At 41.7% G+C, this 14,008-nt stretch overlaps 1 protein-coding gene across 1 annotated transcript in view; it reads right to left on the reverse strand.

Annotated features, from left to right (window-relative positions):
* Window positions 1-14,008, reverse strand: part of DOCK2 (dedicator of cytokinesis 2) — a 407,119-nt gene that overhangs the window by 285,401 nt on the left and 107,710 nt on the right. Inside the window, exons 24-25 of the mRNA XM_046000057.1 lie at window positions 3,791-3,861; window positions 1,723-1,829 (exon numbers count right to left, since the gene is read on the reverse strand). Of these exons, the coding sequence (XP_045856013.1) occupies window positions 1,723-1,829; window positions 3,791-3,861 (178 nt within the window). The remainder of the gene's footprint in view (window positions 1-1,722; window positions 1,830-3,790; window positions 3,862-14,008) is intronic.

The following is a 14,008-nucleotide window of genomic DNA, read 5'->3' on the forward strand; positions in this document are numbered from 1 at the left end:
TCCCTGGGGTGGGACTCAATTCATCTCCACAGTGACACCACCTGAAATCCGGGAAGAAACTGCTGGGGCAGGAAGGGGCAGGCATACTTCAAAGCTTTCAGAGTGAGGGCAATTCATTCTGATGGGAAAGTCAGAACATGAAAACCACAGAACGCTCACTTTTGAAAACCCAGTATAAAAGAAATGCAAAAAGACTTGCCAGGATTAGTTTCTGATCACCTTGCAACAAACCACCTTGCACAAACAAACCATATTATGTATTGCATTAATCTGTTGTTATGCATCTGTGTGAATGGTCAGGAAACCACAGACATGAGTATAAAATCACCAGAAAACTTTCCTTCTTGTGCCCTTCTCCTACCCTTAACTCCAGGGATTCAGACAGCAATTCTGGATGCACCATGTTAACCAGACATTGGGGGGAAAAGAATATCTACAGTGAAGTGGCTCTGGAATATTTCTGTGACTTCCAGGCAATTTACATAAATATTCAAGCCTAACTCTCTGAATAAATCTCAGTTGGGCAATGACAGGTCCCCCTTCTTTCTTAGACCTCTTATTTCTTGCACAGTTTGCTTCTCATTTTATCACTAATACCAGTGTGGACCCAGAGGAATTAAAAATTGGGAAGTGTTGGCCTTAGTACAGAGAAAACAGTGTTGACCCCCAAAAGTCATTTTTTTTTCACCCTCACAGATAGGAGTGATGTTGGAAATGTCAAGTGTCGCTTGGGATGAGACGGATGTTGAATATTGGCTTTTAACCCTGCCTGGCCATATCCAGAGGTGTGGCCATCGAGCTCACCAACCTCAAAAAAAGGGAACCCCAAGGTTCTTAGCGGTGGGGCCCTGGTCGGGGGACAGGTGGTTATCAGAGATTAGTGTGGGGTGAGCAGTAGCTCTGACCATCACTCCTGCCCAAAGCCACTGTCATTCCCTGCTCTCCAGGAAATACCATTATGTGATGAGAGACAGGGTATAGAACAGTGGGATATTTGCCACTGTTTGAGTAACAAGAATACTAATAAAAGACCAGGAGAGAAAATAGAGTCTGTATGTATCCAGTTGCTGATAGTCCCCCTGGAAGCAAACACAAGAAATTGGAAGCACCAGCTGCCTCCTGAGAAAGGATCCTCTGACTGCGGCAGGGGGTTTAGAGGAACTCTTTTCACATGGAGCCTTCTCATACATTTGCATTTGGATCCATGGAGGTGCATTACCTATTCAAAAGTAATTCACATTTTTTCAAAACGAAAACAAAACAAACCCCTCTAATTCCTACTCAGTCAGAATCTCTGCGAAGGGTCATGGGAATCTGCCCTATCTTTCTAGTTTGTTCTTTCACTTTGGAAACTTTGAGAACTTCTCTGTGACACACTCCTTCTACCAAAAGAAACTTCACCTGCTTCCACTCAAGTTGAACACAGGTATGTAAGGGAAAAACCTCCCGGCAGAATGACCTAAAGTATAGGACTCCAAATTTATCACCTCATTAAACTCTCTCGGGAGGAGCAAACGATGCAACCAAAGCTTCTTAAAATCAATTTAGATTCTCATAGCTAAAGTTGCCAGCCATTTTCTACTTTGTGCATTTACTCCAATCAAGGCAGTTGTGCAGAAGAAACATTTGAGCCACGGGTGGGTTGCTCCGGCCCACTCAACTCATGAATAGCATTGTGCAATTTCTGGCAACACCCATCCCACCAGGATGCTTGGCACTCACCTTGCTTCTTAAAGAGGTTGCTCTGGACTATCTCATTCATGGATTGGACTTTCTGCTTCTGGAGTTTCACAGGAGGGATGCAGGTGTAGAACTCATATAGGAGTTGGCTGAGGGCAGGAAAAACAGGAGTGCAGAGGGCCAGTTAGATCACTGTTTCCCACATCCTGGCACTTATAAACCATGCCCAGGCTGCCAGCCCTGTGGAGGCAGAAATGCCATACATCTTGTCCCTTGCCTCCCCCTCCAATTCCTGGCAAAGCATTAGATGCATAGTAAGCCTATGTGTGGTTACTGTTAGTGCTGACTACTAATGGCATCCAAAGAGTGTGGAAACCTGAAAACAAAACCAATAACCCTGAGCGCTTATGTGTGTCAGACACATGCTCAGCTCTTTACATCTGTTATGCCATTTAAACCTCACAACTGTATGACATAGATACAATACGTATCCCAGTTTATGAGTGGAAAAACTGAAGTTCAGACAGGTTAACTAGCTTTCCCAAGGTTGCACAGCTAGGGGACTCAAAAAATAAAGATTTAAAACCAAGTTCTGACTTTGTTACCATACCACTCTATTTACTAACATTTTATAGTTAATAATGCTTTATAAGTCTTGGGCGCCTGGGTGGCTCAGTTGGTTAAGCAACTGCCTTTGGCTCAGGTCATGATCCCAGGATCCTGGGATAGAGTCCCACATCGGGCTCCCAGCTCCATGGGAAGTCTGCTTCTCCCTCTGACCTTCTCCCCTCTCATGCTCTCTCTCACTCTCTCTCTCTCAAAAAAATAAATAAAAATCTTTTTTTAAAAAATAATGTTTTATAAGTCTTAAGATCAAAAGTGTCCTTAACTAAAAAAAAAAAAAAAAAACTATGAAAAATTATGGATTAGAAGCAGCTTGGGACATGAAAAAGGAGATAGTTCTTCCACGATAGAGTGAACACAAAAACACCACTGAAACAGAATTATAGCCCCTGTCAAGCTTTCCAAAATCAGCTCATTGTGTTCATTCATTCCTTCAAGTACTTGTTAAGCATCTATTTGATGTGTGACAGTCAATGTGCACAACAGTGGGGTACAATAGGAGCAGACGTGGCCGCAGTCAGCAGGGAACTTACATTCTCATGGAGGTTGGCACACAACACAGAGGCAAACAAATCAATATGAAAGGAAACGTGCAATGAAGACAAGAAATAGGGAGTTGTATCGGAGAGTAATGGTATAGGGGCTGGTGGAGGAATTGAACTTATTTACAATATTCAGAGGTAGCTCCTCTGAGAAGATAACATTTAGTTTGAGACTAGCAGGATGAGAAGAAGCCAGCAGAAACCTTGGTATGAAGATAAAAAGGCCATGAGTGAAAACACTGATGAGATCCAAATCACGTCTGGAGTGCAATGAATAGAATCACAGTAATGTTCTTGCCTCGGTTTTGACGATTATGCCACAGCTAGGTAAAACTTGGACTTATTAAGGGAATTTGGGTGAAGGGTATATGTATACTATCTGTGCAACTCTTTCCTAGATCTAAAAGCATCTCAGAAGAAAAAGTTTTTAAAACCTTCTATATGTTATCTTGGAACTTAAGCGAATTTAGGAAAAAGAAGGAAAGGCCGTATTTGGTTTAGAGGCCTATATTCTAACAGCATAATCACTTTAAACTAACGTGTTCATCTCATGAGAGAAATTTCTTATTCCTGTAAGTGACTGTATGCTCTCTACAGTGCATACAGAACAAGACTGGGGTCCCAAAATAAACTTCAAGCCCAAATAAGATAATGACATTTACACGAATTACTAGTTCTTTAACCTATGTGTTTGCATTCTGTATCATTTGTGTCATCAAAGAAGGATGCTTATTGTATGTTGGTTTTTTACCAAAGTCTGGCAAAATAAAACTGGAATGTAAATTCCGACACTGAAAGCCCTACACCAAGTTCCTAACCATGTGCTCTCCCCACCCCAGCTCTGAATGCCCGTGCAGAATCTCCCTCCCCAGAAGCACTCCTCCTCTCCCTCTGAACCCCTGGCCTGACATGAGATCCCAGGAAAGTAAATTGTGAGCTCTCACCTGAGTAACTTCGCATCAAAGACCGTTTCCACGTCATGGAGGACAGATGGGATGTATTTCAAAGCCGCCACCTAGGTAGAAAGTGAAATCAACATAAGGGATTCCCATATCCAATAACTTAACATGGTCAGAGGGATCAAGGAGAATGACCCTGAACCCTGGGCACTCCTACAGAGGTTCAAGGCTCTGTATGCACATTGAAACATTAGCATGTACTTCTGTGATGACAAAAGTGAGCCACAACTTCTATCTTCAAGGAGGCAGTAATGCGTATGATGACCAGAGACTTTGAAGTTAGACCCTTGCTGTCAAATCTTGGTCCTACTCCTAGTAACCATGTGGTTTTGGACAAAACACTTAACCTCTCAGATGTGTCAATGTCCTTCTCTGTAAAATAGGGACAATAATACCTATTTTGATTGGAAGAATTAAAAATCACATACATGAGTCATCTGACAGAGAGCCAGGCATGTTTTGGGTGCTGCCAAATGGTAACTGGAAGATGCATGGTGTGTTTAAATTGTTTTGCGGGTGGCAAGGACAGCTTGGACAGAGTTATTCATATTTTCTCTCTGGCCATTTTGTGGACAATGGTGGGCATGTTTTGGACCACTAGCCAGGTTAGTATACTAGCTGCATGTTGTGGTGCTCTGTTTCCTTCCTCTGCATAAGTTAACTGATGCATCCAGAAGTATGAGACCCACCCAATCCCTTGCATCACAGCATCCTTATGAAGCCGCAGAGTAGACTGCAGTTTCGACAGAAAAGATTATAAGTCACATGGCTGGAAAATAATACTTAGGCATCTAGTGGAAGGATGTATTTTTATAATCTCTTTTTATTTTTCTTTATATCCTAAGTGTTCCATAGTCAACATGTATCAATCACCCTTTAGTAATCAAAACAACAAAAAAAAATTGAGAATTATTTTCTTAAAGAAAATCTTACTCTTAATCATATACAACTGAGTTTCTTAATTAATATATATGATAATCATCACTGTTCTCTGAGAAATTTTAGTGGAGCAGACACCAAACAGTTAAGAGATTATCCTATTAAACCTTATGTCAGCCCTACAAGGGAAATACTATTTTCATAGATAAGGAAACTCTGGTGCATCAGGATTAAATAACCAGCCCAAGATCACACAGTTAGCAAGTAGAAGAACTAAGATTCAAATTCAGGCAGCCACTCCGTGTAAACTTTAAGTTACATGCCCACCTCACTCAAATAGCAACTGTCTCTCTCTATGTTTCATCCTTTTCTTTTTTCTTGTTTATAATTTTTCGAAGTCAATAATATATGTACAATGTAAAAAACATCACACAGGATAAAGTGTTAAGGTGAAGATTGTCACTGAAGTCCCACATCTTCATCTCCATCTCAGCCCCAATCCTTATACCCCAGACAGGCCACTATCAATGAGTTTCTTTACAGACTGCTTTCTATGCAGGAATGCTTATATGCAAATGTACGTGTGTGTGTGTGTGTGTGTGTGTGTGTGTGTACTTTAGATAGTTCTGCACCCTACTTCTTGCAGTAAATCATACAACACTGATATATCTGCATGTCATTTCATAGAGTACACTCTTTTTATAGCCAACCAATACAGCAATGCCGTTATGTGTACACAGTACCTTCTTTAACCCCTCCTCTACTGATGGACAAACTTCATACTATTTTCAGTTTTTTTTTATTATAAAACTGTGGTAAGAAAAGAGTTAATATATACATTCGAGCACCTGTAAGAATCCCTGTAGGATGGACTATTCAAAGATGAATTAGTGCATCAAAATGTGAGATATATATATATATATATATATATATGTATATATATATTTTTAAAGGAAATGCTGTCATATTACCTTAGGAAGAAACAGCAACCAATTTCCTTTTACTCCTTTCCCTATAACCCTGCTAACACGGGTACACAAATCTTTTTAGTTTGCCAATGTGATATCTAATTTGCAACTGTAATTTACAAATCTTTGGTTTCCAGTGCATTGGGCACTTTTTCTATATTTATTAAATATCTGTATTTAGTAAATTGCTTGTTCATATTTCTCATTTTTGGGGGCTGATTTATCTTCTTATTTGTATGTGGAATTCTTTATGTATCTTTAAAATTAACCATTTTGCAGTAACATGATTTAGAAGAATTTCCTCTTGCTTGTTCTGTTACTTGTCCTTCAGCTTTGTTTATCATATCTTTTCATTGCACAGAAGAACTTTAATCTGTATGTTGTCAGATTTGTCAGACATTTTCTTTATAGTTATTGGATTTTTTTGTCTAGGAATTTATTTTTTGTTCTTTCAAATCAAGATGACAAGAGATAACAAGATTCCAAAGCTAATGCTCTGTTGTTCCATAGGATGATGTTAGGTAGGTATTCTATGAGGGGAAAAGGGCTTTGCAATAAAATAATTTGGGGGAAACTCTGGTTTAAGCAAAAACAAACCAGTGAGCTTTTGTTGTTGTTGTTGTTAATTGCACAACATTTCAGAATTTTAATATGCTAAGACACACTATAACATTCCTCTAGGTAGTTACAGTATCCAGTGCATTCCAAACTAGTTCGTCAGGGCCATTTTTACCAGGAAACACCAAACAGATGTAGCAAAAACAGATGCCTGAAAGTCTAGGCAAGCAAAAGAATAGAATGAATGAGATGAGCTTGGGCCCGTGGGAAGTAAGCAGATGCATGGAACCCACACTCTCTCTAAAAAAAAAAAATTAAAAAAAAAAAAAGAGTCATTCTTGTTTACCTGTTCTAACACTGTGCTAGACAAATCTAATACATCAGTAAGCTGCACTTCTCCCATGGGAATACCTATTTACAATGTCTAAATTCTAAAAAGATCCCCTATGCCGAGGCATATGCCCTAAAAAGAACTGGTCCAAGCACTCTCAGCAAACTGTTCCCTCATCCACTCAGACCAAAGAACATAGAGCTCTGGGCCCGTGGGGACTTGGCAAGAACCACAGTGTTCCACCCAGCGCCTGCATGTGCCAAGGTCCCTTCTTCACACTCTGAGCCTCAGCATCTTCATGTGGGGGAAAGCGGGATGATGTGAAACAAAGTATGTCATGTACCTATTGTAATGTCCAGCACATAGTAGGCCCCAAAGGCATGAGTGCTGAATTTCATCTGTCAAACTCCTGCCCTCTCTCCCCAGCACCTGGACAAAGTACAGTATGTACTCATCAGAGGTAAGACCAAAGTGAGGACAAAAACAGAAGTCGAGCCTTCAGCAAGTGGGGAAAGCCAGGACTGCATTGTCCCCAGCAAGTTACTGGCTTTCACGGGCTGCCTGCCATTCCAGAGCTTGGAGGCGATACTCCAAAACGGCAGTCACCGGGAGTCCTACATTGACACGCACACTTATACGCTTCAGCTGATAGTGAGGAGGACTTGGATGGGGCTGGGACAAGGGCTGTTTCAGAAGGAGCCAATCTTCCCAGCTTCTCAGCTCTTGGCTGGCAGTAAAGTAAAACAAACGAAGTAGCTGTCACCCTGAGACTCTGAGGGTGTTATCAGCTCAACTGGAGAGTATTAAACCTCCATCTGGTCCAGGCGGCCTCCCAGAGAATTGGCAGGCCTGTGGTTTTCTTTTCCAACAAGGGCGGCCCGCCTCTGACCCAGGAAGTCTGCAGCACTGACCCCAGGGCTCCTGTCCACAGTTCTCCCCTTCACAGGGCTCTCACACACGTGAATGGACTAATAGCAGGTAGGATTAGCAGGTGCAAGCAGCAAGCTCCCCCAGAAGGCAGAGCAGCTCAGCCATAGGACCCCCCTGGGGACCTCCATTTGTTACATGTTTCTAAGCCTGAAAACTAGAAACAGTTTGGCTTTCTCGACCTATTGGCCTCTTTGGGAACTATGTTGCTTTACTGTTGATGTAATTTTCACTTTCATTAATTCTACTATTATATATAAAATGATATTGTTATGTTATCACTTTCATTACGTAGTATACATTCCTATATTATATAATATTTAAGAAAAACATACACAGGTAAGTTTATATGTGTGTATGTATATAAAGGTGTATAATAGGATTATTAATTACAGGGTCTTAAAATAACAACCATTATTGGAAACTTTAAATGTGTCAAATACATTACATGTATGAGCTCACTGCACTTTACAATTGCTCTATGAATAGATACTGTCATTCCATTTTAGCAGCAAGGAAACTATGGCACAGAGAGGTGAAGCAATTTGCTACACAACTAACAGGCAGCAGAGTAAGAACTTGTACCTGATTCTGTCCCACTGTGCCCTAGCCAGTGTGTTTTGCTACTGCCCACCCTGCTTTAAGGAAGAGCTTCCATCTTGACAAGTGAGGAGGATTCGGTAGGGGAGAGAAGGCTGATTTGGGGAAGGAAGTAGAAAAAGAATTTTTCCTCTCTATAGGAATAATTTTTGAAAAGAAGATACAGTTTTTCTCCTCAGTTAAGGATCTTCCTCACCACATATATCAGGGTTTGTAAGAAGGAACACTGAGAAAACATTTGTCAACTTAGTGATTAGCTTATCATGTGGCACTGAGTGGATTTCCTAAATTAATCACCAACTCTGGACCCCTCTCAAAGGCTAATTTCAGGGGCACCTGGGTAACTCGGCTGGGCATCTGCCTCTGGCTCGGGTTGTGGTTTCCGAGTCCTGGGATCGAGCCCCACATCTGGCTCTCCCTTCAGGGATGAGTCTGCTTCCCCTCTCTCTGTAAGCTCTCTTGTTCTCACTCTCTCTCAAATAAATAAATAAAAATCTTAAAAAAGAAAAAAAGGCTAATTTCAGCCTCAAGAAGAGAACCAGAGGGGCACCTGGGTGGCTCAGTGGGTTAAAGACTCTGCCTTCCGCTCAGGTCATGATCCCAGGGTCCTGGGATCGAGCCCCGCATCGGGCTCTCTGCTCAACAGGGAACCTGCTTCCTCCTCTCTCTCTCTCTCTGCCTGCCTCTCTGCCTACTTGTGATCTCTATCTGTCAAATAAATAAATAAAATCTTAAAAAAAAAAAAAAAAAAGAGAACCAGATCCAAAACAAGCAACATTGGTGTCACTGACCCAGAGATAAGTCATGGGAGGACACTTGAGATGATTGTTATCCAGATGGACTTCCCCAGAATGGATAAGCCTGGACTGCTAGAAAACAGGAACTATTTTAAAATAACAAAAATCAAACCAAACACTCCCTCAAACTCAAAGAGGATTTGTCTTTTGAGTATTTCCAGGCTCCCTTCTCCAAATGGAGTAAGAGTGAACCCCACCGATGTCAGTAGACAGAATTTTCACCAAAAAGAGCACACCTTGCAGTGATGCAAGGTTTTAAAAGAGCTCTAGACATCTTCCTCATTCAAGAGCACGGGCAGTATTTCCATCCCACCAATTTTCAATTCTTTTATTTTCACCAAGCATTGGATGGACAAGGTCCACGGAAACTGGAAAATGTCACAGAAATGCACCACAGCATGACCAGGAGAGAACAGCTTCCTTAGAAATATGGTGCTGTCCCTAAGGACAATACATGCAGCTCTCTCAGGGCAGTCAAGCTCCTCCCCAGTCTTTCAGGAAAAGAGAAGCAAAGACAGACCAACCTGTTCCAGAATACATATGTCTCCATGCATTGTGTAACCCAACATTATGCTGGCTCCCATGGCTTGGTGGGGGCAGGGGAGTCCAGTGTTTAGGAATGGCCGGCTGGAGAGGCAGACTGTCTGAGTAGCTCCCTGTGGATCACTTTTATCTATGTGGCCTTGGGCAGGTTAACTCTCTGTGTTCTCCTTTTCTCACCAAGAGAAGAAGGAAACAAAGTTACCTAATTTAAGGTCAATGGGAAGATTAAATGTTAGTTATCAGATGACTACAACAGCCTCACTGAAACAAAATTTCATTCTCCCTACCACTGAATCCATCCTACCCAAACATTTCCCCTAATTATGGGGTATATGGTTGAGAAGGGGACAAGTTAAATAGTTTCATTTCTCCTACTTTGGGAATTCAGCATACAGCCTGTGGGCCCCTTCACAAGAATGGACCACTTTCTTCCTTTAGTTTGGACATTTGACCATTTTATAACAATAAACAATGAAAAGAGAGGAAAGAAAAAGGCATCCTTAATTAGCTTGCCTTCATGACTATGGACCAAACATCTATCCATCTTTACTATTGTTTACTGTTGCTTATTGCTTATCCATTTGGAATTTTGCAGGAAAGACTTGGGTCTTTCATGAAACTATGCATTGTTCCGTGGTGATTAGGAGCACAAATTCAGGACTTACACAGTCTCAATTCAAATCCCAGACCTGCCCCTTCTTAGTCGTGGTTAAGTTATTCAGCCTTGCTAAGCCCCCATTTCCTCATCTGTAAAGTAGAGATAAGAAGAGTATTTGCCTAATAAGGTTGTTATGAAAATCAAATGAGCTAACAATATATGTAAAGCTTTCAGCCCAATGTGTGATACATAATAAATGCTAAAACACAAAACAGGAGAAGCTAGTATTCATTGTTTCATTTGTTTAGCAAAAAAATATTCAAGTATTACTAAGTGGTAGCTACTGTTTCAGATACTGGGGATACAAAAGACAGAGTCCCCTGCCCTTCTGGACACTCTAGTGGCATTATCACCATGTATGACCATCAGAGTGGCCAAGAAAGCGTACTATTCAATACAAGCTCTTCATTTATTTTTACTCACACCATCAAGTCAGAGCATTATGATAGACACTGGACCTAAAAGAGAATGGGACAAATGGGTCTGCATAATGTCACCAAATGCCCTTTCCTCACATTTGAGCTACATTCAGTTCACTCATGTCTGATTTTGATCCTCTCAACCTGTTGTCAGTTTTATCAATAATGCTCACGGGGCTGGCACACACAGGGACTTCTAAGCTTTTGACCTGTTACAGAAAATACATGGAAACCCCTGTTCTAATCCACTCCTTGGGGCAGGGAGAACATTAACTTTGGAGTCAAGAGATCTGGGTACTTTCAAATCCTAGTTCCACCACTGTGGATGATAAGTATAATTTGGGACCAGTTATTTAACTTTATGAGCCTCCTGTGGACACAAGACAGTGATTCCTTGCAGATCTCTGGCAGGATGAAAAACACTGTGTGTGAAGAGCCCAGCTTCATGCCTGGCACATGGGAGCTAGTCAATCAATGGAAGGTATTTTTAATGATCTTCTACCTTCTTTGAGTTGCTGGTTTTAAATTCTCCAGAGTTTTGAGTGAGCTGCTGCCATGCCAACTCGAACAATAGGAAAACTACAGGAAGCAATTCACAAATACCAGATGAGTCTTAGAAATGAGAAATAACTTGATAAGATCCCAGACCTCACAATGGACACAGCCAAGAGTGATTGAGCCAGATCTGCTCTACGTAAGTTAAAGCAGGCATGAATGAGGGTTTCCACCATCAGCTGCGACCCAGCTGGAGGAGTTAAGTTGCCCTCATTGGCATTCTTACTCTACGCTCTCACCCAAAACTTATGGAAGACACTACTAATAGATCACAGTACTCTTTCCCACCGAGTCTCACGCAGGCTCAGAATCAGGACTCCAGTTATCCTATACTATTTGTCATCCCCCTTTTTTTTTTCCCCATAGAGTCAGTTCTTGTGGGTTTATTCTCTCTGAAATTTATATTTAGGTTTCCTGATCTAGCTGAATAGCTAAATGCCCTAAAACTTTTCAGCCTCGTGTGACGAGGTTAGAAAAATAAATATACTCTTCTTCTTTAGGAAAATTCTCCACAAACTTCTGTTTTATGATGAGGTAAAGAAGGGAGAAGTGTAAATGGCTAAAAACTATTTAAATTGAAATATTTAATAGGCTCTATTTTTTCCCCTTTACATACATTGCTTTATTTAATCCTCTCAGTATTTCCTCTAAATTAGGCATTAGGGGTTCCATTTCATAAAAGGATAAACAGAGGCCCAGAAAACTGAAGCAATTTGCCTAGTGTTACATGTTCAAGTGCAGATGCCCAGTTCCCACCAAGGTCTCTCTGACATGAAATCCAAAGCTTTTGGTCCAGTAGCAAATGACAAAGTCCAAGAAGTTTCCTTATATGGAGCTTGCTAACATTACAAGGCCTTGACCCCTCTCCCCTCATCAGCCCACACATCACATCTTAAAACAGCATTAAATCTTCAAAGGTTTTTTTCTTACCATATTTGGATAAGGCTATATCCTTTAACAAGTTTTCAGCAATCATAGAAATAGGTAAAAAGTATCATTTTATGTAAATCCTGGAAACTAAATTTGGCCCTCAAAGCAAATTAAAAAAAAAAAAAAAAAGATGAAGTCCCTTTTGATGACTCTGGGGTAGAAATCTATAAGGAGAAACCAGCATAACTTGGCCCAAATCCCAGGGAAAATAAGGCATTTTTAACATAGCTTCCCAGAGGGTAAGAACTTGGATAAAAGGGCTTAGGCCCTGGCCATAATAATCACATTAGCTCTCTGCATTTGCATTGCATTTTACAACCTGCTCTTTCATAGACTGTGTTTATTTGATCGTCCCATTAACCTTGAGGTCTTACAGATGAGGAAACACAGAGTGAAAAGTTAAATGACCAGCCCACAGCCATATAGCTGAGCAAGAACATCCAGGTCCCCTCAGTGCCACAGATGCTCGCTGGCTCCTCTTTGCTTTGTAAATTCCTTTCTTTCTCCTCCTTTCTTTCTGTCCCTTCTTACTCCCTCCATCCCTTTGTCCCTTCCCCCAAGGTGCACACACTTCATCACCAGGATATAGGGGTCGAAATTAGAAATAGTAGCCCCATGAGAGCATCTTCCCTCCGGCTTTCTCAAGGTCAGTGGTCTCTCTCTCCGGGAACCTCTACCTCTCTGAGGCCCCTGCTCCCTTCTCCTCCCCACCAACTGGCTTCCTTCATTTGTCCGGCATTTCTGCTCCTTCGTACTTCAGCTTCCTTGGAGCTATTTCACACCTGACTCACTGCTACAGACTCTCCCTTCACAACCAGGCAACCTCAGCTGACTTCCCCCTCTCCCTGGAAGCTCAGCTGCTTCGAATATAATACAGGCGGCGTGACAGGCTCTTGCTCTTATCAGATTTCTTCAAGCTGTCTCCTGCTCCTGGTATCCCTTTGTTGTAAAATGATGAATGTTTGCCAAAGGGTGAGGGAAGATTTAAAAAACAATAACAACAACATCAACAATAAATGGGAAGGGAAGGGAAAAATGGTAAGACTCACCCTGGAGAAAATGGTCTTATCTCCAGTAGGTGCTAAATGTACAGTGTAAAGGAGAGTATAATATAACAGCTCAGAGCACAGTTTCCGAAGTCCGGCAGGAGATCTGAATGCCAGCTGTACCCTTGACTGCCATGGAGACTGACAAAGTGGTATCAATTCCGAGCTTCAGTGTCCTCATCTATGGAACGGAGATCTGCACACCTATCCTGAGAGTCATTCATTCAGCAGTTATTAAGCATCAGTCATGTATCAGAAGTGTTCAATGTGCTGAGCACACACTGGTGAACTAGACAAAGCCCCCTCTACACACACACACACACACACACACACAGGTAGCCAACACGTGTTCAATCAAAAGAAGCCATGAGCAGAGTGATTCTTGAACTTTGTTTCACACCAGGGAGTTTTTAAAATTCGCCTTGCCCTGATCCCACTGCATACTGATTACATTAGAAAGTCTGGTGGTGGTAACCAGACATCAGAATTTATTAAAGATTCCCAAGTGATTCTGATGTGCAAAGTTGGGAACCCATGGCATCAGCAGTGGATGCTGCCTAGACAGACTCCTGCCTCTGGCTCCTCACCTCCGTTCTGACTGGACACTAGCACCTCATTCATTCCAGCCAGAGGCTGGGTGATCCCAGGCACAGCAGATTTTAAATTAGCAACTAAAAGGATAACTCCGATTAAAAGGAGAAGTAGTCTGCATTAACTCACTGGTTCCAATAAATGTGTTTGTTTCCTATTCACAGGGCATGAGGCAGCCCTTCCTGCGCACTTGTGCATCAGTCCTGTGAAAGTTAGGAAATCTTCCCTGAAACAGCCTCTTCATTCAGCCTCTCTGCTGCCAAACTTGCTCAAACTTGGGGTGGGACTCAAGGTGTCTCAAAGATCTACAGAGTTTGAACATTAGCATCGTGATCCATAAATTAGAGGAACTCTGTCCAAAGTATCTCCTGTTTATTGAGGAGACTCCAACCCCAAAAGGG

Source organism: Meles meles, chromosome 3 (assembly GCF_922984935.1).
Source record: "Meles meles chromosome 3, mMelMel3.1 paternal haplotype, whole genome shotgun sequence".
Lineage (NCBI taxonomy): Eukaryota > Metazoa > Chordata > Mammalia > Carnivora > Mustelidae > Meles > Meles meles.